Genomic DNA, 25,905 nt, shown 5'->3' on the forward strand with positions numbered 1-25,905 from the left:
ATAACAACAAATAACATAATAAAGTAACAACAAAAAGCCTTGGGTCATTGCTCAACTCCCTTTCCAGGCAGCACCCACCCCAAAATTCTTTTCCTCATCTTTTCACAGGGCCTGCTCTGGATGGTGTTTTCTTGACACTGCTGGTTGTCCTTTACTACCTATTTCTTTTGTTTTTAAATAATTTTAACAGTCAAACAATACTTTATAACAGTAGCAACAGGAATCTCAGTGTGATTTTTTTTGGGGCAGTCACACACGTGTGATTTTGGGGTGAGAAACCAGCTGGTTTGGGTCACTCATGGTCTGAGGAGAAGCACATCAGGCAGAAACCACTGAAGCCAATGGTTTCATGCACACAAAAATGGCAACACTGGACATACATGTTGGGCCATGTGGGGGTTTTTGTTTGGTTGATTGTTTTCCCAGGGTGGACATCAAAACATTGTCTACTTGAGCTCAAAAGAAGCAGAAAAATTATCAATTTTTTTTTTTTTAATACAAGCTCTGTTGATCTGGAGAAACAGAGGAGGGCACTGAACACAGAGCTTCTCCTTCTTCCTGTGTAGAGGAGCAAGTTCTGCAGAACTGGGAATTAGTCTTTGGCCAGAAGATTGATGATCTGATCAAAAATGTGCAAATTTCATAGGGGAAGACACTTATGGTGTGCTCATGTCCTGTGAACATTGTCCTCAGAGTGTCCAAAATCAACTCTGCTGATCTGACATGCAGGTAACCCCAAACTTCACTCAAGCTGACAGATCTTGTGGCAGCTGCTCCTCTTCTGGCAGATCTGGTTTTCCTTTCCATTCTCTTTAAGCCCAGTTTGCCCTTATGGCTTTGTCTGGCTGTGTTTTAATTAGTTTGCCTCCACCATATCCAGAGGAGGTTGAGCTTGAGGAACATCTGTACCCTATTTTTATTTATTTCTATGTGACCCCAACAGTGGATGCAGTCTCAAATAATTTCTTGTGTCATGTCTACTGTGATGCTCCTCTAGTTGGAAACTGGGCAGTTTGATTTGTCTGTACATTAAATATGGATATTTACACTACAAGTTTGTATCATTTCTGCTGTCCACCATCATCCCCATGTAACTTCCACCATCACTGCTTTCAAAACAAGGTAAGAGTAAGTTCACTTTGGTCTGCTAATCTAGGCAGGGAAAAATAAAAGTAGATTTGAGACTTGGTACAAACCCAAAAATTGTGATCAAACTATATAGTTAATAAATTGTTTGTCTAAATCTTTCATGTGTGATGAAAGATTATTATCATAATTCATTAGCAAATTACAGACTTTGTAATGCAGGCAGTCACAAATTTGGCTTTGTATCAATCAGTTGAGACCAGCTGGGTAGAAATTAACACAACTCTGGGATACATAAAATGAAGTGCTCTTTCATTTTCAATTCACTGGAAACTTTGAAGGAAAGAAATGGAAGCCCTTTCAAAAATGTCAATTTTCCCTGCTTTTTGTAAATAATTCCATTGCACTGTAGAGATACAGAGATACAAATAAACATATATGGGATGTATGTAACTGAACACCACAGAAACTGCTCAATCAAAATAAATTTATATTAAAAACAGTGCACTTTAAAAAATCCTTTCATTATTTCTGAGACAGTCATACACATTAGTGATCACCAGAATTATTAAACAAACACAAAAGCTAATAGCCAAGCTACTCATAAGATACAATACTGTCAAAATTCCTGCTCTGAGCTCTCCCAGTCTGCCAAATGACCTTGTACAAAAATGCTTGTTTTGATTATGTCTCCTTTGCCTAAGCTACAAGGCTGTGTATAGTGACAGCTGCATTTGGGAGCAACTTAAAACAAATTTTATCTTAGTGCCACCTAATCCAGAGACTGGTACAAGCAGCATGGAAAAGTCAGTGTCAAAATTAAACAATGAAGGCTTTTCTAGGAACAGATGCTTTTTCCCTGCAGCTGTAAAAACCTTAAAACAATCCTATGCCCCACTGTCTGGTCACGCAACTACCACAAAGCAAGGCATAAATTTTGCCACTTATTGCAAATATTTGCTGAGAGCTGCTATAACCCTTTTTAAAAACAGTAACAGGGATTTCTTGCGGGTGATTATGAGGCCATTTTATCCTTTAAATGAGTGCAAGGCTCTCCAATTTATGCCCACGATTCCTGGTACAAAATCAAAAAGATAACTTTTCAAATTCACATTTTACACAGATATAGGAACAGAACTGAAAAACCCTAAGGAACAGGTTTACTACAGAGATGGTGCCCGTGTCACTCAGATGTTATGGATGAGAAAAACATTATTAATTCACAGTTGGAACAGCAACTGAGTGCTTTCTTTGCATAGTAATTACAAAGCAATGTAGTGCAGCACCATCATTACACTGCAATCAAGATACTTTTGACCATTTTGGTGTTGTAAGTCCACAACCACTACTTTAAATATCCTTATCCCCACAACTATCCAAAAAATTACCTCCTTCTATTCAGTGAATGCAGAGATAAACTTCAAGCTGAAATAGCAGCTCTTAGGAAACAACTTCTGTAACTTAATGAATATAAGTAAATCCTCAGTTCCCAATTAAGTGAGCAATTTACAATGTCAAGCATGTAGTTACGCTCCATATGAACTGATGGGGATTTTAGATTAGCTTCTGTTGTGTATTTAAAAGTGATAGCACCAACATGATTTACATAAGTAAAATATTTTCAAATATTTTCTCACCAAGCAAGCACTCTAAAATTGTGAAGTGTTTCCTTTCTTACTCAAGTTAAAAAAAAAAATCAACTTTTCCCGAACAACAGTTCATTAGCACCTCACTATTTATAAGTATAATTGGGTTGTTTGATGAGAAAACATGAGAGAACACTGTGCCTACTATAATTTGCACAAATACAAATTTCATTGTTTGAAAACAAATCAGCAATTCAACGAATGTGTTTTTTTTAATATAAGTGTATATCATGCAATAATAGAAGTGATCATATTATAGTTAACACAGGATAGAAAGGTTAAACCGCGTTCTAAACCACTTTAATTTACAAGCTGTAAATTAATTTTTTTTAATTGCAAAAAAACATGCTAACTTGAATTTTTCATTTGTTATTCAACTAAATATAATTCACACAGATAACAGCACTGAGCTATTTAGCTACAGAGTGCTGCTTTCCCACTCTAAATAGCACAGGAGCTGGGGACAGAGCTGTTTAATATGTTCATAAAGCTGCTTAGGTTTTCTTGTCATTTCATGCTAACACCTTTTTAATAGCTAGCATTATGATAGAAGCCTTGCACAAAAATTCACCAACCCGAAAGTAAAACACAGCAAATATTCAAAATCAGAATAGCAAGCAAAGGTTTTAATTGCAGTTTTTTAAAAATTCAAGGTTTTAAATTAGGTCTTGATCCCCAAAATCCTTAGCATCCTTAAATTACATGAGCAAAGCCTTTCAATTCAACATGATTACTTCTAAAATAAGGACAACTCACATGACTGAGCATTTACAGAGCCAAACCCATAACCAAAATTATAACAATGACTCCTCATTATTTCCAAATTCAAATAAATTGATCCTTATCCTTTGAGAGTTTCTCTCCAACCCACCTTACACTTATGGATGGAGGGGAATAGAGATAGAGAAGGAAAGAAAAGAAGAAGAGATATAAACACACACACACTAAGCTGAGTGCTGACAAACTGAACGTTAACAGATGTGTGACTTCTAATTAGTTATAATAATCTGTGCTATTGGAACCTGCCTCGCCTTCCCTTGCAAATCAAACAGCCTCCTTTGGAGTTTAAAACTCTCTGGGTGCTTCTAAATTTATGCAAGGAAAAAAACCTTGCTTTCAGCAAATTTTAGATAAACTACAGTGATAACTTTATGAAAGGAAAATATTAAATTATAATTATCCTAAACAGACACAGTCTTGTGAAACTAACCCTACATTCATATGAAAATACAAAGCATTGACTATAATGAATTTGATTCATCCTTGGACACAAAGCTTTACCACAGTAAACTCAGTCAACTGTTGCTCTTGCTTTTATATTCATAGTACTTAAATAGCGCACTTTAAAACAAAAAAAACTCCAATTGGCTTTTCATACATCCACCCTCCCCAAAAATAACGCACTTGAAAAACCCAAATGATATGAAAAGGCTTCAAGGCCTCTTTTCTCCTTTTCACAGCACTTTTTTTTTATTTCTGTTTGCAGTAATCTGCCTTTCACTTTCTCATTGCTACAGAACAAACGAGGAGGCTCAGCACTTTGAAAAGGGGGCTCAATGTGTAATGGGTCCACTAGAATTAATTTAGTTGCACCAAATCCATTGAGCAGTGAGGTTTTTTTCTCTTCTCAAATCATTTTGAGTCGGATGCAGCCCCCAGCCTTTGTAATTCTAGTAAAGCACTTAAAGTGCACAGTAGGTGTTCATCAGGACCATCTGGTCAAAAGCAAAACAAGCTGCTGATTTTGCCTTTGAATAGAATGAAGCAAGTGTGAATTAGTCTCTTCAATTAGCACTATTACAACCTGTCAAGTGCATATTGTAAAACAGGATTATTACAGTATTGGTCACCAGTGCAATTATTTACTCTCTGCCTTTTCTTGCATATAAAAATGTCCATGTTTACTAGTTTTTAATAACTGAAGATCGTTTCTTTAATGATATGCACGTCCAAACCCACCAAAATCAAATTACAGGTTATGAAACATATTCTGTCAGGAATATATTAGGTTTCATAATTAAGTGAGAAGTAGTGCCCTTTCTTTATCTCTTATTGCTGTTTCTGTTGCAGAAAAAGAAAAGTAGTTTTCTATATTTTTTCAATGGGCTATCTTCTAAACAGATCTCTTCAGTCAGGCATTAAGACATTTTAAGTGCCTAATAAAGTTATCACCGTTGAACAGGTACCTAAAAGGTATTTCCTCTTTATTTCCCAAGGAACTTCATCTAATTCCCAACACATGACCACTTACAGAAAGTTTATCAGGATTTCTTTCAGGTTCTAAATTACATTTTACCTTCGGAATGTGCTGGTTTTCTATAATACAAAGGCAAAAAACAAATCGAGAAGTTGATTTAGCTTTTTAAAAATTTTTCTCTCCTCACTGAAAAAGTCAAAGCCTGGCTTGCTAGCACATCCTCATTTACCACTGCAGAACACTGAGGCAATCACAGTCACATTTAAATTATGTATAGTGCTGTCACAACTTGCTATAAATTGGGTATAATTTTAAGATGACAGATTTCTTTAAAAAACAAACTAAATGTTCACATTTCACAACAACATCCAGGTCTTGAGTACAATGAGTATAGCAATGTATTTTAATAGCTTCTCTGATACTAGGAGTATTTCAACAATAGAACGTTTGTGCAACTCCTATTAAATCCAAAAAGTGCTAGGTACTGATTTTTACTACAACAGTAGATTTCAACAATTTTAAAGCAAGCACAAAATGTCAAAACACAAAACAACTGTTTCTGAAATTATTAATATATTTACCGTATTTGGGTATGTCTATTTCTGGTAAATGTGTTTTATTGTAATTATTTTGCTACAGCAATAAAAAGAGTAACTTTATTTATCCATGCATTTCATGTCTCCATGCCAGTGTCTGACATTCACTTTGAATGATCTCACTCAGCAACAACTGTCTTGAAAATATTTTGTTCAGACACAAAAAACAGATCTGGAAAAGGTACAAGACGTTCAGCCAGATTATTTTTCTGCCTGCTGCAGGTAATTTCTCAGCTTACCTATATTTATATATTACATTTATTTAGGCCTTTTAAATGAAGCTTCTGCCTGCATGTTTATAATGGTGATTTTGCATCTTGCTTAACATTCATCCACTCGCGAAGAAAGTTTAAAGAAATTCCTCACAAAGGATTTGATTAGGGTCTGTCAACAGAGAATTTACAGTTTATCTCAGCCCAGGCAGTTGTGTGCACAAATAGTTCCTCCTCCTGCCTGGAGGGCTATTGGATACATTGCTCTCCATATTCCACCTTAGCCAGTGAGTCTGTGGGGAGCAGAGAACAAATATATTACCTAGCACAGGTGACAGGGATGCTGAGCAGGCAGCCCTGCTTAAGTTATTGGCTAAAGGAAGGGAATAAAAATCAGAGGCAGTTATGCAGAGGCAGCCAGTATTTAAAAACCCATCTTCTCTGCATTGTTTGCACAGATTTTATGTTCTACCAAGAATTCTAGTGCCCAGCACTTGCTTTACATAGTATTCTCAACTAGAATTTCCAGCAGTTACAAAATAAGATCACCAATCTGTGAGGGGACTGAGCACTCTGCATATTTAACTCATCCACCCTTTAGCAGCCACAGCTTGTGTACACTGGATATTTTTGCAATCCTGCACGCAGGAATCACAAAAAGGCTTCAAAATCTGTATCGTAAGAGTCAAATAGACAAATGTAAAGTCCTTGTTTTTAATGGAGCAATCCAGTTTGTTAAAAATATTTGATTTTTTTCTGTGTCACTGATTAAAACAAAAAGTGCAGAGCACATTATTGTGACAAGAACTCAAGCCCATTAAGTTTTTCAGAAATTAGTTCGTCTGCTCCAGGATCAGAGCACAAACTTGCTTTTAACACACTTTTAAATATTCCCTTTCTGAAGAAGGCTTTCCTTCATTTCTGTAAAATAATAAAACTCCAACTTGCAAAAATGAAAAATAGTGGAAATGTTCATTTCTATATGAGAACAAGTTGGTAAGTATAGACAGAAAAGAAATTATCTTTAATGTGGCAATGCCTTGTAATAATTTAGCACAGAGCTTCTCAAACCTGAAGTTAAAAAATCTCTCCAATTTCAAACAGCCTTTATAAATTATTGTAGCAGAATGAAGAATGAGTCTTCAGACAGAAAACTCCATTTAGTCTTGTATTAGGAGTTCAATTTGTCAAATTGTCTTTATACAACTATGTAATACACTGGAAATGTATTCATTAACAGCCTCCTAACTGGCATAAAACCTACCAATTTCCAATTTAAAATGCAGATCATGGAAAAAAGTAACCATGATATTTCCCAGAACAGTATCTGCCCAGAATTAATTTAATATTACAATTTTACGAGAACAAACTGATGTCAGAAACCTGTGACACAGATTAACTTGCAATTTAGACCATCATGTTATTATTAACTTTCCAAGGTAACTACTCCCGTGCCTAACTCAAAAAAAAAATTAAATTGAATATACAGAATTTTTGAGAAGTTCCATTTATTTTTTTTATTTCATTTCCAAAGATTCTGTATAAGTTCATGATCACAAAACAATTTAACTTATATTTTGAAGATGAGAAAACAGATCTTAATAAGTAAAGAGTTAGCTATTTTGATAAAGAATGTTAAAAAATAAAACAAAGGCATTTTCAAGGATCTTCCAAAATCCAACTATTAAAGTAACATGCAATCAATTTTGGAAGCAGACTTGAGCACTACGGCATCAGGCTTCTCTCAGACAATTTTTTGTCACATGGTTTCCCCTTTAACACAATTTCTTTGAGAAAACAATTCACCCAAATATCATTTACTATTAAACATGCATCCTAAACAATAAAAAACCAGAGAACTGCAGAGATAGTAGTTTAGGAAAGCACAGTTGTGAGCTCACTGGGTTTTGCATTTAATGCACTGCAAAACATTTCTGCCTTCTGAAAGGGTGGTGGGGTTGAGTTTTTGGTGTGAGTCTGGGGGGTATTTGAGACCCTTGGGTAAAAAAAAATCTATTCCTTAAAATCCACAGTACTAATAACAACAACAGACTGCACCAGCAGCCCTTGAGAGACAGTTGCACCCAACTGTGGCAAGAAGTAGAACATTTCTAGAATCTTAAATATTTCTTTTAATAATTGATGTAGTCATTTTGAATCTTTCTGCATAGGATATGGCGTGTGAGTAGATTGCATTAACACTGCTTAAACATTTCAACTTGTCAGTATGGCCAAGTCGATTTCTGAAATATTTGCTGTATTTTCCCATCGAAACAGTAATAAAGGTAGAATAAATATATGCCACTGCTTTATAATCACTGAACATTAATGAATATTTTATGTCTTTTTAAATCTCCCTGTTTAATTTAAAAGGGTGAAATTAAGTCTCCTCCCTGCAATATGCCAATTATCTGTAAATCAAACAATAACTTGGCCATTATAGTCCTTTTTGTTAATATACCAGAAGCTAATTTGAAAACACTGAGCAGCATTTTTAGGTAATAATTGAATAGTCCTTCCTGCCCTCTTGTGGTTGGCAACTGCATCACTGAGCTTCTCCACCGTTACAAAAATACACCAGGAGGAAAGTAAACTATTAATTTGTTAAAGTGTGAACAAGAGAGTGAAGAGGAAAAAAAATCTAACAGTCCCTGGAGAGGACAGAGACAAAGGATATGAGGAATGATACCACCGATTCCTCCAAACCACAAGGACTGCCTAGATTTGTTACAATGATTACTCTATGCTAAAAGAAAAAAAAAATTAAATTAAGAAGCCATTAGGGAGTTAACATTCAAAACAGTGCTTGTTTTCTATAATTAGACAAATGTTCAGCAAGCCTTTTACCTCAGTGAAATCCCCAGGGATTTCCAGGAGCCTTTGCACAGACAGACACGTTCACCTGTTCAGCATCAGCTGCACAAGGGCCAGGGAGCTCCTTTCATTTTAGCCCCTTCACAATTTTATACACTCTATTGGGTGTGACACTCAATACAAGAAAGGCAAAGAAAGGTTTTCTGTTCATGTTGAAATGGTGATAGGCTTTTTATTTTGGTTGTTTCAGAGAAAAATAATAATTAACTTTTAAATTATGTTTATTTCATATGGCAACATGATGACCATAACCTGCCATTACCAACAACCAAGAAAACTTGAGTGCATGTAAAGGCAGCTTGGATCCCCCTGGCACTGCTTTCTGGTTCCTTTAAGCCAGGTAAGACCCACCAGCAAAGTAAATAATGCAGCATTGATAACAGACCAAACAGACAATATATATGTATGTGTTTTCTTTTAGAATCTCACCATTTTAAAATTAAAACCACATATTTGGATGACTTATTTCCATTAATGTTCAAATTCTTTATAGAGAGTCAAAGCTCAGCCCTTCAAAAGTCAAACTGATTCAAGTATGTGTATTTGTATCACCACAAAAAGCAAAACAGAACTTTCTATAGAATATCTAATCATAAGAAATAGAAAACAGGCTTTCAAATGAGGGAAAGATCAGAATCTTAAGAATAGCAGGATTCACAATGAAAACAGTGATCATTTTTCATTGCTGTATGAGATATCATTCCCATAGTTAATATTACAGAACTTAAATTAATTCTGTCTACCATGTCAGCATGCAACAAGAAAAACTTCAATAAAATCTGTTCAACCCTAAAAGACTGAGAGAAGTGTCAGACCAATAACAGCAAACATACATTTAATTTGAAAAGCAAACATTTAATCTTAATATTTTGTAATGTGAATTCTGAAGATTCACATTTCTAGGTTGTTTGTCAAGTTTCCAGAAAGCAGTGGGTTATATGGAAAATAACATCCACAACATCTGGCATTAGATACACCATGCAGCACTAGACAACAACCTTTGGGCTTGGAAAGGAGTTTTAAAAATATGCAAGGGACTGCTTATTGTGAATTCAGAGAGTCCAGAGTCACATCAGAGATATTTGTTCCTTTAGGACTTAATTCTGCTGAAGTTCTCTCCAATATCACCCCTTGCTGGCCGTTCCACAGAACGGCAGCAACGTCCATTGCACACAAAACCATTTGGCTGCCAGGCCAGTAAGAATTACAGCACCCCAACAGCAACCAGCACAGGGGCTGAGGGGCCCACAAAATGGAGATGGAGCTGGTTAAAGGAAAGGAAGACAGAGAGAGCTTCAAGGGGTTTCAAGTAAAATAAAATTTGAATAACTCAATAAACTGTTTGTGTATACACAGCTGTTTGTGTATTTTGCTACTACAATACAAAAAGAAACATCCTTTCTGTATAATTTAATAGAACACCTTTTTATAACTGAATTCTTTAATCAAATCTTGATGATCCAGTTGATGAAAATAAAAAAGACTAATAAAACACAGGAATATCCATCAGGACTATGCAAACCCCCTTTAAGAGAGCTGGCATTAGCTATAATGAGCTACATTTATTCTTCAGCTGTGAAGCAGCACTCACCTCCTGAATGGTACTGCTTCCTGAGAAGTTGAGGTTGTACTCCCGCTGGACTTCTCGATGGGTGACAATCAGCATGAAGTTTTGATTTAATGACTCCTGCAGGGCCCTGAAATGGTTGAAAGAAAAACAGGAAAATCAGGGATAAGCATGTTATAGCTTGTTTTACAGTTAGATGCAGAAACCCCAGGGTACCCTAAACTCTGCATGGACAAGTCCAGGCACAACATTATCATCTCTCTTTTCACTCTTAAATGCAAGGAAGCATGCTGAGAATGACCAAAGGCCATTCCTGAACTCCTTCCTTAATAAGGTGACTGCAGCCTTTAAAGCTCATCTAATGTTAAATATTTTCAAAATGGAGAGAGTCCCATTATCTTCACAAACATCGGGTGTATTTAGCACTCCTAATGCCATTAATAATGGGCTTGTCAGCATATTGATGGCCTGACCAAATATCAAGCTATGATGCACATTAAGAACTGATGGCAAATAGAACAAGGCAAAGCATGCTCTTGCTTCTCAAGGGTTACCTGAAGCAGAAACCAAATGGAAATTCTTCTGCTTAGATTCATTTAAAGCACATAAACCCAGCTAATTAGAACTGGAAAAGTAACCGCAGCAAAATTTCTCATGTAGGTATAGCACATTTAGAAAATTTAGTTCTGCTCACATTGTTTTAAATGTACATTCACAGAGGGTTTTAATAAAAATAAAAACATAATTAAAAATTAAATTTTAAAAAAATCTTAAGATACGGTTTAAACAGGGCAACTATATCTTCATGTTGTTACAAACTTGGGGTTTTTTTCTGATTTTCCTAGTAGTAAAACATCTGGATATTAAGAAGGCATCCTGATTGCTTAATTAGATACAAAATTATGAAGCTATATATCTACTTTTCAAAGCAGAAGGCAGGACTTCTGTTACAAACACAGCAATTATGGCTGTGTGCAATCTTATACATGCTGCAAAACTGCAGCAACACTGCACCACACCTTGGGGTTCTAAACAATATTCATGCAGACTTGACTCGTTCAGTGGCATATGAAATTTAATTGTGCCCATTCAATTATTTTTTTCTTATCACATACACTTAAAAGAATGACAGACTGTGGTTTTTTCCTTCACTATTCTATGACACTTCAACAAGCCATTCCTCTTAGCAGTAAAGGACAAATCCTGAATGCAGACCAGCACAGCTGTATCTCATGATACAAGAAGACAAGAAAGACTCCTCCATCATTTGAGACCTGATTTGTTAGTTTTAGCTCCTGCTGGAATTACTGATCTGCTGGTTTGCTGCTCAGATGGAAGGAACTCATACAATACTCACTGGATGCTTTAGCAAGAGATAAACAATCTGCTTGAACATCTCAGGGATATTTAGCTTACAAAAATATCTTCACTGGGAAACCTAATTTGGCTCCAGTCACATCTCAATAATCACATACTACAAAACAAAATCATGAAGTGCTATTTCTTGTCATTTATGGTTTTCCAATATGGAAAATAAATACAACTCATTGCCAGTGCTAAGTATGATCATGTCCATGAGAGACACTACAAATATAACTGGAGTCATCAAAACATGTAGTTTTCTGTACTTTCACAAGATTTTCAACAAAAGGCCTAACAATTCTTTAAATACCTAACAGTCCCTCAAAAGAGGGGAAAAAAATAAAAGGAGGAGTCCTGAAAAGTTGTATGCCTATTTTCAAAGATAATTCTAATTTGATTGTTATTAAGTTTTGCATCCCCATAACCATATTTTCTATTGGCAAATGTTCAGTAGCAACTAAAATATCCTGCTGTGCTTTTTCAGACTCTGATTTTTTATTTGTTTTCAGCGAATACTGGAGGCAAATGACATATTTAATTGCTCTGAAAACATTAATTACTGCATATGTGAATGGCTCTGGATTCCATACAGACTCACACAAGGTTCTGTTATAGCTAATTTTGACTCTATCTCAAAATCTGTAGATGCTAACCGATAATATGACTCATGTTTTCATTCTGTAATTGATGTAAACATAGAATAAACAGGCCAGTCTGATCAAACCCTCAGTCTCTCCAGTTATGCATGATCCCCACACTTCAGTACAACTCAAATTACAGCTTGCTAAGAAAAATCACCCACTCATAGGAAAAGTTTTCCACTTGTGAGAGCAGGAAGTATTTTGGAAAGGAAAAAATAATCTTCAAACAAATTTAAATGAAGCGCCTAAAAATTAAAAGCTTTAATTTTTCAACTAACAATTTTGACACCTCTACTTTTGGGATTTCTAAGCAACACAAGCTGAATGTTGTTAACAAGCAAATTCTCAGCACATGTTCATTGACAAACAGAGTGAAAAAAGAGGCTGAAAATTAAGCTGGCTAAAAAAAAAAAGAAAATAAAAAAAAATGAGGAGAAACTAGGTTTGAAAGTGTTAGCAAATGCAGTGCTTGGTTAATTGTTCACTTTTTCTTCAGAAAAATAACAAACTGAGGAATATTACTTCTGCTTACACAGAAATGCACTGGTCAACTGCTCCAGTTCTTGGAGCTCCTACATCAAAATCCCACATGGCCTGACAGCTGTAAAGCTTGGACAGTGACCACTAGAAAAAGGGAGGAGGAATTGATGGCACAATTGATGGCACAATTGATGGCACACCTGATGCCAGCACTGCCCACCCTCTGTGTGGGATGGGGTTGATGTGAACACACAGCCAGAGATCTCTGTCCCTCCCACAATCATTTCCTCCAGCAAAGGGGGATGCAGATTACCCCAAATTACTTGGGCCAAAATACATCTTGCCCAAAAATTGTATTTCAGCCTTTAAGGCAATGATGAATTTTACAAGGTGAAAGTATTTAAAGGAAACTTCTCATTGGCAGTAAGATGAAGCTTATTTCTATTTCTCTTTAGGTCCACATAAGCATATTGAGAAGACAATACAAGACACATCACTAAAACTTTTGCCTCATTATCTGCAGCTGTTGGATTTTCCTACAAATGTTACAGTTCACTACAATTTTCCAAATAAAATAGCTATATTAAAAGGGCAAAAAAAAAATCAGGGTCAAACTGTAGGTCCCATTAAAGACAAGACAGATTTTTTTCCTTCTTTTTCTTTGTTGCCACCAGTGCTAAGAGAATACAATTAATGTGAGGATTAATTAGAGGGAAAAGAAAACTAAATTCTGGAAAGGGGACTAAAGTAGGCCACTGTTACTAGAACATTTTTCCCTATTGCAAACCCCAGCTTTGAAAAGCATTTGCTGATAGGTGATATACACCATTACAATCATTTTACCTCAGCTGAATGATTCTGCACTCACTGTGCAGCACAAGAGGCAAAGGAATCTGCATTTTTGGGCACCAATCCTCCAACTGAGGTACCCTGCCTACACCCAAAAAAGAAGTTCAAGAATAGACAAAAGAAAACAGATCAAAGTCATTGCTCTGACCAGGTCTAGCAAGAGACTTGGATATAAAAAACAGATTGGTCCTATCTGCTGTTAAGTGATGGCATTAATGCTCTGATTTTTTACATGATACTTTAGTTTTCAGCAGCATTTTTCTTTGAAATTTTAGTAATTTTTAGAACTTGATACCATAAGCAAATCCTTCATCAATTATATGTAAATGCTCCTTTTCATTCCAGTTTTTATGAAATACACTCAGTATTTCCCACTATGCAATATCTTTCTCAGTCACACAGAGATTTCCCCCAAAACCTCTGATTTTTATATAAACAGGTATGACACAAGGTAATTAACATTTCCATTTTAAACTTACAGATTTATATAAGCTCATGTCAACAGAAGTCCAAATTTACTGTAATTACAGATTATTTACATTAAAACAAAATAAGAAATCAGTATGTAAATGTAATGTTTGTTGTAGCTAATGCAGCAGGAGGTGGTAGATTAGGTTCAAACAGCAATCAGTTAGCAAATCTGGCTAACATGTAAATGAGCAGAAGCCCTTTTGTTTACATTCTATTGCATTTTAAACTTCAGGATTTTTAAACTGTCTCATGAACAGATGGGAAAATAAAACATTAATCTTACCATTCTTATGGAAGCTTTCAAAGTAACTAAAGCAAGGCACTGCTCCTGTCCAGCTAAACAGACAGGACTAATAATTGGAGTTGCAGGTTACATCGTTCTTAATTAACACTCTGCTACAGTTGATAACGTACAGCAAGACACCACATCAGCACCACTGCTCTGCAATCATCCAAAGCAGAGGCATTCAGCAATATATGGACCTATTGCTTGAAAAAAGGCATCTGTGGGTTTTTTCTTTTCCACACAGATGATTACACTTGTTAAACAAGTTACAATCACTTAGCAAAATTGCATTATTCCTTATAATATCCATGGTATGCACCTGGGGTTTTTAAGCTTTTCAACTTTCCAGTGATTCATCAAGTATAATAAAGTATCTTTGATTTTCAGCTATATAACAAAAAAAGTATAATATACATTATATCCATTATAATGACAACAGCAACAAAAAATGATAAAAAATATCTCCCAGAACACACAGAATAGAAAGGAAAGATGATCTGGATGCTCCAGTTCCATGGCCAGACTCCCAAGCTCACACTTTTCACGCTTCCCTCTTGTATCCTCCTAAAGCCATTTCCCCAACAGAGAATTGTCAGCCTTCAGGAAGCATCCAAGGCAACAAAGGGAAGGAATTGCTGAGGAAGGGATTAATCTAATCTGACAAAGCTGGTGCAAGGGATCTACCCCATGGATGCTGAATGATGGACTTTCTTTGGCATCTTTCCTTTCAGGATTGCTTTCCAAGGGAAACCATGTTCTTCTCCACCCACCTGGTAACTTCTGCTCCTACCTGGTAACTTTTGGACAATGTCACTGGTTTTAAGGAGGTCTCAGAGTGTTAGAAAGGTCTCAAATACCAGGTGTAAATCAACAGCCAGGAGGAGGAAGGGGACCCAAATTACCACCCAGCTCAATAAAAGGCTGCATTAAAAGTGCAGTATTTTATACTCATCCAGGTGACCCCTGGCCAGTGATCTCAGAACTACCCACAGGACATGACTTCTCCTTTCCTTTGATAGTACCTGACTGTGAGCTGGAGAACAGATGCAGGGCAGGCCGATACTCTGTGCAAGGGGAAAAATATTACACAAATGCTGCAAAATACACAACTGGAGGCAGCATCAGAGGTAGGTGAGATGATGGGAAGCATGGAAGGAAAGGCTGATTTACTGCAGCTGCTGGGATGAGGCAGGAATTCACCAGAAATCAGATTTCATTATGTCCACAGCTCACAGAACACATGGTTATTGTTCTGGATATCGTGCATGGATAAGTATGGCTTTGCCAGCTGAAATTGTGGTAGCAGGGTGGAATAATACAGGTGGTATTCGACATTTAAATTTAATCTTTCCACCTCAATTTACTAGCATGCAGTAGTAATTCACTGGGTTTCTATTACCTATAAAAGCTTTAGGTAGGCCACTGATGAACAAAGATACCTCAGGAGATTTTTGTTTGTTTAAAAGGCAGGATCACTTTGCCATTACATTTAGATGCTGGTTTTCAGTCAGTTCTGGGTTAAGCCCATTCAGTCTGTCACAATAAACTTCAATGCCTTCATGTTGGAATAGGATGTTTCAGACACTGTTCTGCCCCACTATAAAGAACAGACAAAAACTGGATCTTACAGAGCTGAGGCCAGACTGTTCCTTTTAAGAAGGGCATATAGATAAAATATCACATACTGGAATCTCAGGCTTTTCAAATATCACTTTCTGGAGGTATTCAAATCCCAACTATTTATCTCTAGTTCAAAACAGAAGGCATTTGAAGAAAACAACAGATGAACTCCCAGAGCAAGAGGCAAAGTTCCTCAACATCCATTAATAATAGATGTGAGCATGACGCTTTTAAAAATTGTGGGTAACAAACTAATCTGAATAATAACTGACCTAACAGTAGGCAGTAAACAGTGTAACTGGGTTTGGTACATTGCTTCAATTAGATGTGTTTTGATCTGCATTGATGCTTTAATTGGAGGCAAGCCTCCCCTTTCATCTAGAATTTATGACTTCAGGAAGATGATCTAGCCTTCAAATTATCCGTGTTTAAATAGCCACTAATTAGGCACCATTTGCTGTCCCAAAGCTACCAACTTTTATCTTAAAAATATCCAGAACTAATCTCCACTATGAAACAAATATAAACTATAAAAGGTAACAACTACTTTGATTTTACTGTCAAGTGAAGTTCTTTAAAACCATTAATCCAATAAAAAAGGCTAAGAACTGTTTTTAAACAGTTTGTTGTTATATACTTTACTGCAGTTGCAATAAACAACTCTCTTCAGACTCCAGTTTTCTCTCCAGAATTAAAACATTCAAACTACAATATACAGCAATACCTGGCTAGAAAATGGTGAAATTGGAAATGAAAAAATTAGCAGCTGTAGCGTCTTTTAACTGTTCTTCAAATAGCTGCTAAGGTACAATGGCTTACTGTCCTCACACACAAATACAGTTTGCACATACAGTTCATGTACACCACCTTCTGTTTCAGTGCCATTCTTTCCTCTCTTAATGCTCCTTTTCTTATAATTATTATTTTTACAATTCATATCAGCATTCTTAATTCTTCCACAGACTACATGTTAATGTGCAAAAAGTACCTTTTAGTAATATACAAAGTACTTTCAGTCCTTAGGAAGGCAGCTACAAATTTCTATTGACTCTCCAAGAATTCCTCTCACCAGCAGAATATTCTCCTATCACCTACAAGGGCAGAAAGCCAAATTTCTCTCCGGACCAGCTGAAATCCGTGCATTTTGCCCCATTCCAAAGGCATCCCTGAGCTCACCGCTCCAGAGCATCTCCCTTGGCAGGCTCAATTCCCGCGCACCCTCTAGCGGCTACCGAGGAAAATTCCCATTTTTCCTGGGAAACAACAAACAGGGCCGCCTTCCGGAAAGGGAAGCACACGGAAGAAAATTGCTAATTACTTTAAAATAGTATTTTCCATATAACATCATTTCATTTCCAAACCTTTGCAATATTCCCTGACAGCAGAAAGAGACGTGGGGGTGCTGCTGGCCAGGGGCTGAACACGAGCCAGGTGTGCCCAGGTGGCCAGGAGGGCCAGGGGCACCTGGATTTTGGTTTAGCAGGAGGGCCAGTGGCACCTGGATTTTATTTTAGCAGGAGAGCCAGTGGCACCTGGATTTCAGTAGGAGGGCCAGGGGCACCTAGACTTCAGCAAGAGGACCAATGGCACCTGGATTTTATTTTAGCAGGAGGGCCAGTGGCACCTGGATTTCAGCAGGAAGGTCAATGGCACCTGGATTTCAGCAGGAAGGCCAGTGGCACCTGGATTTCAGCAGGAGGGACAGTGGCACCTGGGTTTTATTTCAGCAGGAGCAGTGCAGGACCAGGACCAGCACTGTCCCCTGTGCTGCTGAGGCCACACCTCGGGGGCTGTGCCCAGCTCTGGGCCCCTCAGCTCTGGAAGGACACGGAGGGGCTGGAGCAGGGCCAGAGATGGGAATGGAGCTGGGGAGGAAAGTCCTGAGGTGACTGAGGGAGCCCAGGCTGTTCCTGGAGAAACCCTTCAGCTCAGGGGGGACATTCTCACTCTCCAAACTGCTCAAAAAAATGAGTCCATCTCCACTGCCATGTCCCACGTGGAAAGATGGGAGGAAATGGCCTTAAAATGCACCACAGCAAGTTCAGATTAGGTATTAGAAAAATATCTTTCCCTGAAAGAGTAGTTAAGCACAGGATAAAGTTGCCCAGGGATGTGGTGGAGTCAGGAAGTGTCCAAGAGATATCTGGATGTGGCACCTGGGATATGTTTCAGAGGTGACTATTGTGGGTTGAACTAGATAATCTTGAAGGTCTCTTCCAGCTTTGATGATTCTGTGATTCTGTGACATATGAACACTCACTGCTTACTTCTTGAGTGTTCAAATCAGTAATAAAATAAATCCTTCTCAATTCCCAATATCCATCTCAATTCAAGGAAATAAATTCTAATTAATTATTAATGAATAATTAATTTATATTAATTTATATCAATTAATTATTCATCTCACCTACATATCTTTTAAAAGTACAAAATAAAATAATGTAACAAACATTTAATAAAGAAAATTGTCAACAGATGGGAATGATTTATACAGATTGAGATACATTAAATGGACCAACAGAAAGCAGCAACTTATGCAAGGCCAGCACTCATTTCCACAGGGATTTCTGTTAAATGAAAGTCATCTCATCTGTAAAATTCAGATGTAAAATTCTGTATTACCTAAGAGGTTCATGTACCCCACCAAAGTTTTAAAAACCCCAACAAGCTTCTTTTCATCCCAACAGTCACTAGTGCAGTGAAACCTCTTAGTATTTTCTGACTTCAGATTCCTACAAATATACACATGGCTTTATAAAAAAACACAAAAAAACCCCACAAAACAACAAAAACAAAAAACCAAACCCATACAAATAGAATTTATGGCCAAAAGACTTACCCAGAATGACTTGAAGAAGGAGGAGGCAGGTCAGGTGTTAGAACATAAAGACTATTATTTTTTGGCAAGTGTAGACTTTTTAAAACAGTCTGAGGGGAGAAAAATCATTATAAATATAAAACATTCACCAATTCTGACTTGGTTTTTTTTTAATCATAGGTATGTATTTACAGTATCAGCAAATATTTTGTTTTAAGATACAATTCTTGTTACTTCAAAACATCGTTTTTGTAGGAAGGCAACATTCTATACAAACCAAACACAAACTGATTTGTCCTGATTTTATTTTGCAATGTTTTAGATTAAGAGTTCTTTGTGTGCCACCCAAGGCATCTGACACTGTTTGAAACTAACAATTCTTGCATTGTAATCCCCACCCACAGATGCTCAGTTTGAAACTGAGTTCAGTTAACTGAAAACACAGTTGAAAACTTACACTATCATCTACATCTCCAGTCTTCCACCCTTTTAACAGCATTTTAGATGCAGGAATCTGAAGTTCATTTTCTAGAATATGTTTGATATCTCCTAGAGAGAAAAACAAAGGAAATATATAAAATATACACATTTACTGCTTTATTTCAAACAGCAGTGAGTTGTACTTAAAAAAACAAGAGCAAGGAAAAAATTTACTAAGAGAAGGATTTTCTTGTAACATACTCTTCAAACAGTAAAGGACAAATGAAGCTTAAAAAAAATAATCAGAAAGCATGAATAATTGGAGAATCACACAAAGATTCAATGATTTGGACATATATATTGGTAATTCTATATTCCATATTTATTAGACACACAGCTGTGTGCTATCTGGAGCACCAGACTTAAAGAGGGTGCATATTTCTGATACCAAATTTCATTAGCATTAGTCCAGACCTAAGGAACTGGAATGTTCATACAACTGACTGCTCTGACAGCTTTTCCAATGTTTTGTACATTTTGATGCTCTTCTGCCCCTGTAGTTATTACAGTCACAGAGTAACTCAGGCTGGAAGGTGTCTCTGGAGCTCATGTGACCCAAACCTAATTCAGAGGTCTAATTAAACCAGTTTAGTCAATGACTTGTCCAACTGGCTCTTGAACATGTCAGGATGGAAGTCTGACAACTTTTCTGGCCAACCAGTTTCAGTACTTCACCACCCTCACAATAAAAAAAATCCTTTTATTCAAAGTGAATTTTTGATGTGTCTCTTGCCTCCCATTCTCATGCACCTCCAAGACAAGCCTGGCCCCATCTTTCCATGCAGGCAGCTGCAGACAGAGGTCAGCTCTGTGCCCTTCCCTTTGCTCCCCAGGCTGGGCAAATCCCCTTCTCTGAGCCTCTCCTCCTGCTAGCCCAGACTTCCTGCAGGATGTCATCATCTTTCTTCTAGTGAGCACCTCAAAACCCCACACAGTGCTCCACATGCAGTCTGGCAAGTGCTGGATAGAGGGAAATTATGATTTCCTGGGATCCACCTGCCACACTCCTGCCAACAAAGCCTGGGACGTGGCAGGTTTTCTTCACTGCAAAAGCTCAATGCAGAAGCACCCAAGATCCCTTTTATTAAATTGTTTTCTAGCCCATCAGCCTTCAACCAGGTATCAGGTGGGGATAACATGGAGTTAACCTATGCCAGATACAGGACTTCAACTTTATTTTCTTGGAACTTCAGGAGGCTCCTTTTCTCCAGGCTGCCCAGGACCCACTAAACAGCAGCCTTGCCTTCCAGAATATCAGCACCTTCTCTGAGCAGATTAAGATTTATTTTGATCAGTTTTTTATCCAGTTTTTATCTGAACACTATGACTGTAAAAATACAACAGCAGAGTACATCAAAGGCCTTACTAAAGCCACAGTGACATTCTCTCCCCTTGTCAACTGAGCCAGTCATCAAATTGTAAAAGGCAAATAATGCTGACTGATGAGGTATAATTTGCCTTTAGTAAATCCATGCTGGGTGTTCCAAATCCCCTTCTTTTCTCTCCCATGCTCAAATAGTGCTTCCAGAAAGATTTACTTCATAAACTTCCCACAGACCAAGCTCAGCAATCACCACTGAACACAGGTTCACATTTGCCTTAGCCTTTCTTCCTAACTCCAAACCTGCACATCTCTGTGCTCCAGCTGGGCAGCCCATCACTACTTTCCAGCTCTGGCTACTTTGGTTTTGAATTTAGCTCAGCCAGAAATGCTTTCTTCTTCTGTGCTGGCCTTCTGCCATGCTTGCTCCTCTTGCATGTTGGAAGGAACTGCTCCTGTGCTTTGAAGAGGTTGTCCTTGAAGATCAACCAGCTCTCTTGGGCTCCTGTGCCCTCCTGGGCAAGTTCTCATGGGTGAGCAGATCCCCAGAAATGCCAAAAATGTTCTTTCCTCAAGTTCACAGCTGAAGTTCTAGAATTTGCCTTGCTCACTTCTCCCAGGACTTTAAACAAGGCTGCCCTCCATCTTTATATCCCAAAATACAGAAGTTTACACAAACTATCTTCTGCCCTACAGCTTTCAGGTAAAAATCAACTATTAAGAAGTCAATAAGAAAAGAAAAATCATAGCAGTACAGCTGAAAAAATCCGATCTGATGAGATTTTGATGTCCAATATCCATGGGTGTAACTCAGCACAAAGGAAAACAGAGAACACCCATCGATAATTCAAAGCGATCACCGCTAGGTGGCGCCACCCAACACCAAATCCATTGCTGAAAGGACAAATGAGGATCAAAAGTTTCCAAATTTCCAAATTTCACCCCAGACAAAAGGCTGCAGCACGGAAAATTGCTTTCATCAACTATTCCTTCACGTAGCTCCTTATTTGGATCTGTATAAGCTCTTCACTAAAAACAAAAAAGTGAAAATACTTTTCTTCCTTGGCAGAAGTACATTAATTCCCAATTTGGGGAATGTAAAAGTTAACATGCTCTGAAACACTAGCATACTTCTAAAATACTGCTTCAAAATGCATCATTTTTAGGGAAAGACAATAAAACTGACAGAATTAATCTTAATTTGAATGAAAGAGTCAAATAAAAACTGAACTAAAAAGAATGCAATGATGTTCCTCACACCAGGAAGAATTCCTCTAATCTTGTCACTAATCCTGTGCAGAAAGAGATGCCATACAGATTCAAAGAGGAAATGCCAAGATCATCCCCTTATTAATAGCTTGCATCTACACTAATCCTATCCCAAATTACATTTTCATGCCTCAACTTAATCATTAATCTCCATTTTGTTTCTGAAGCAAGTTCATAAGAAAACTAGATTTCAAAATAAATATTTGATAGACCACTAACCTTTACCATGGATTAGTGAAATTTTGCTTTTTTTAAAGCTGCAAAGAGATTTGAAAATGGTTAGTAGCTGTGGAGGCTGCATTTTTGGGAGGATCTGGTTTTTTTTTTCTTTTTGAGAGATTTTGTTCTGGGACTTGGATTTTTGGGGTTGAATCTTTTGTCTTTTTAATAGTTTAACGACAGCAGCTTTCGTTTCATTTTTACAAATCCTTACCAACTGTAGAGCTGTCTTCAAGTACTACATCCACATTTCTGTCTCTGTACTCAACCCTGAAGTCCAGCATTCGAGGTTGTCTTTCCACTATTTGTCTAGATGGCACTACATGGCGAAATGCTGAGGAGGAGGAAGGAGCTGAGGAAGCTGCAGCAGAGTGACTGCTGGGGCCATAGGCTGGTCCATGCAGGGTCTCCACACCGTACTCACTGAAAGACAGGCAAATAAAATGATGTCAACAGAACAGCTTGGCATGTCTAGCCAGAAGTTAGGGAAGCAAAATGACAGTATTATTCACTTACTACAGTCCAGCACAAACCTCCTGAATTATTGCTGTTGGATCTGAGAAAAATGTTTATTAAAAATAAATTCTGTGTTAGCAATTTTAACCTTTCAGGGCTCAGGAGCACTATAGGAGATCAGCATTGGTGCCAAACAAACATTTTAAATCCACTGTGTAATTAATACCAGAATTATCTTGAGGAGAGGGATTGTTTCCTGTTCCAGGAGTGTTGTGGCCATATAAAAATTGGCACCATGGCAACGACCAGCTTTCTACATCATTGGGCTAGTACCCAGTGGAAATGAGAATAAGAAATACAGCTCAAAATTCTGCACCCAGATAGGTATTTTCTCACACCAAACTAGTGAGAAACAAGTCAGATATGAAAATATGAAAATAGATACACATTTAAGGTAAATAAATTAAGATAATGAGGCATGTGTTTAAAAAGAAAACACCTAGAAGTACAACAGCAATGCAATGCTGAATTCTAGCTTGCCTTGAAGTTCAAAATCCTGCAAGGCTCCTGGAGGTTCATATAAGGATGTCTCCATACCTGACTCAAAGATACCCACAGCATTACAGGTCAGAATAAACTGGAATATCCTCACTACCCAGAAGCACTTCATCTTCCCCAGTGAGCCTCTCCACATAACTGGGATTGGAAACAAGTGTAACAAAACATGACATTTCAGGAATATCACTCCAGGCAAAAAAAAAAAAACCAAAAAACCCCAAAAAAACCCTATGATGTACAGAAATCAAATTTGGAAGGCAAGAAACTTCATCAGGTAAGCAGTTACAGAATCTCATGGTGGATTTCAGAAATGCTGCAAAAAACTTGTCTCATTTCTATTCTTTATCTGAACTTATTTGAAAAATTCCTTCTGTTCTCTAGATACCAGGAGGTTCTCAGTGGAAATGCTTCATAGAGCAAGTCAAATCTGTCATCTAGAGGAGGTCTGAACTTTAGAAAGTGCAAATGTGGATGGCATGCATGTCACAGAAGTGCAACAGTACTCAGCTATTGCAAATCCCATCATTGTGCCTTTCACATTTGAAACAGAAAAACATGTTATGCTTGTAAAACAAGGGGCTCCTTCACTTCTCACATCAGCATGCTCAGAAGGATGAATGCCCAGCTACAAAGACCCACACTCTCAGACCTATGGCTCAAAAGTCAAAGGCCCACGTCAGAGCTCTAAGGAGCACAGGAAACAGTCTAATTTTCAGGATTTAAAAAAGTATAAATACCAAGTGATATGTTATTTTCTTCAACCTGGTGGACAAATATGAATTAAGTACAATTAAGTAACAATTCTGTTAGTAGACCCAAGGAGCAATGAATATCCCAGTTCTCAGGACTGGATTACAAAACAAGCAGCTGAATTATACAACAAAGTGTACTTTTTTCTCTTCAATAAATTAACTTGTTTCAAGTCCAGTTGCATTAATTCTATTTGATTCCATCACAAAAGGCATCCTACATATCTGACTAGCAATCTCCAATAGAACATAAAAAGCCCCACATCAGTAAAATAAGCCTTATCTGAAAACCACTGGAAAGCAGGTTTCTAAATCTTCTGAGCCTCCCTTTAAACCACTTCCACTGGAAGAATACAAAACAAGACAAAAACAAAGTAACAAAAATACCCATTTGAAACACATTTGGCTATCTAATAATTTCTAAAAATTAATAAATTACTGTGAAAGAAAATGTAGGTGGGCACTGGACCACCTTGTGATTGAAGACAGGCATTAACTACTCTAACTATTCCCCAGCTTCTTTTACCCAAACAAACATTCTGGGATTTTGGATAGAAATGCCTTGAGGTCACAATTTATATGCAGAAAGAGTTCTCCCCAACCAAGACTTGATCTCACATGGACTAAACAGGCCTTACAGTAAATATATATTTAGTAACTTTACTGGGAAAATACTTTTATCCTCAATCAAAACCTGACTCTGTTGAATTAGGAAGTATTGACAGGGAAGTCAAACATCACTTTACCTATATTATGTATCTTATTTCATCATTGAAAATTTTTAAATAGTACATTAAGTATTTTTTCTGAACAAATTTTTAAACACTGTTTTACTGTCTCTCTCAGGTAGCTTAATTCCTGATCTGCTGTTTTCAATTGCCTCATCAGCACTTAAAAGATCAAATTTCAGTGAGTTCAAGATATCCAAGCATCAGAATGCAAGCCAAAATTTAATTCAGGAGCTGAAAGAAAATCAGTAAAACTACTTTTAGACAGGAGCAACCTTACTTTATCTATCACAGTTTCTGCTGCCTGTAATTCAATTTAAAAAGAAAAACAAAAAAAAAACCACAAGTACAAATGGTTTTGGTCAGAAATAGGGAAGCATGGAATATCAATACCTTTATAAATGCATAAGGAAAAAGAAATACTTAGCCAGAAGCATACCAACACACAGTCTTTGTAAAGAGACAGCCCTGCAGAGAATGACCCAACCACCAGTGAAAATAAAATAAAAGTTAACTATTTTGAACAGATGTTTGAGCTAGTCCTCTATCAGTATGGGAAAAACTGAATGTTAAATCAGCTTTGCCAGGAATAGAATTTGTGGCTCCAGAAACAGCTTTAAAAGGAGAATTATGTCATCTTCTTAGGATTCAGGAAGGAAAAAAAAAAAGTAACTGTTACCCAGCATCATTCTCTGCATGTACTACTCCAGTCCTCTGTGCTTACCTTTGTAGAATGCCATTTTCTTGTGGTATAACACCATTTATAGCTGCCTGAAAAGAGAAAACAAATGTTGAGTCAAGCATGCAGAACAAAAATACATCAGAACTTTTATAATATGTTTTGAAAAGTGATTAGCTTGCTTCAAAACATGCCCTAAAACACTCTCTATTTAGTGAACATTCTTGGTCAACAATATTATCATTATGGGATCTACATAAAATAAAAACCATACCCATGCAAACCATAATACAGAAATACATAAAATAAAAACCAGACCCAAGTGAACCAAACCCACTTTTAATATCCATCCTCATATATCAGATACACCTGACCTGCTGGCCAGAACAGCAGGTGAATGAGTGTCTGGTCCCCAGGGAAGAAAGGAAAAATGATGTTTAGCAGTTCCCTGGTACTCCAGGAGGACAAAGTCACCCCCTGTGATTGAACTACTGACAGTCATCATCCATCAACACCATTTGTACAAACTGACATTAAAAAAATGTAGCTTAAGTAAGTGCTTAATAAACACAAAAATAGATGCAATCAAGATTTAAATGCTATGGTTTCTTTTTCTCTGAATAGATAAACACGACTTTTTAAAAATTTCCATTAATAGTTAAGGCTACATGAAGTCAGAATGTTTTATTGCTGAACTCAGCTAAGTTACTGTGATACTGCAATAAGATTTATCCTGCATTT

The 25,905-nt window shown here is 37.2% G+C and overlaps 1 protein-coding gene across 2 annotated transcripts in view; it reads right to left on the bottom strand.

Moving 5' to 3' along the window:
* FAF1 (Fas associated factor 1) overlaps positions 1-25,905 on the bottom strand; it is a 148,895-nt gene that overhangs the window by 89,436 nt on the left and 33,554 nt on the right. For both annotated transcript variants that reach the window (XM_064719667.1, XM_064719668.1), the window contains 5 exons: positions 25,210-25,256; positions 22,209-22,417; positions 19,163-19,254; positions 18,727-18,815; positions 10,203-10,308 (listed from right to left, as the gene is read on the bottom strand). In XM_064719667.1, coding sequence (XP_064575737.1) covers positions 10,203-10,308; positions 18,727-18,815; positions 19,163-19,254; positions 22,209-22,417; positions 25,210-25,256 — 543 coding nt within the window. The remainder of the gene's footprint in view (positions 1-10,202; positions 10,309-18,726; positions 18,816-19,162; positions 19,255-22,208; positions 22,418-25,209; positions 25,257-25,905) is intronic.

Source organism: Zonotrichia leucophrys, chromosome 8 (assembly GCF_028769735.1).
Source record: "Zonotrichia leucophrys gambelii isolate GWCS_2022_RI chromosome 8, RI_Zleu_2.0, whole genome shotgun sequence".
Classification (NCBI taxonomy): domain Eukaryota; kingdom Metazoa; phylum Chordata; class Aves; order Passeriformes; family Passerellidae; genus Zonotrichia; species Zonotrichia leucophrys.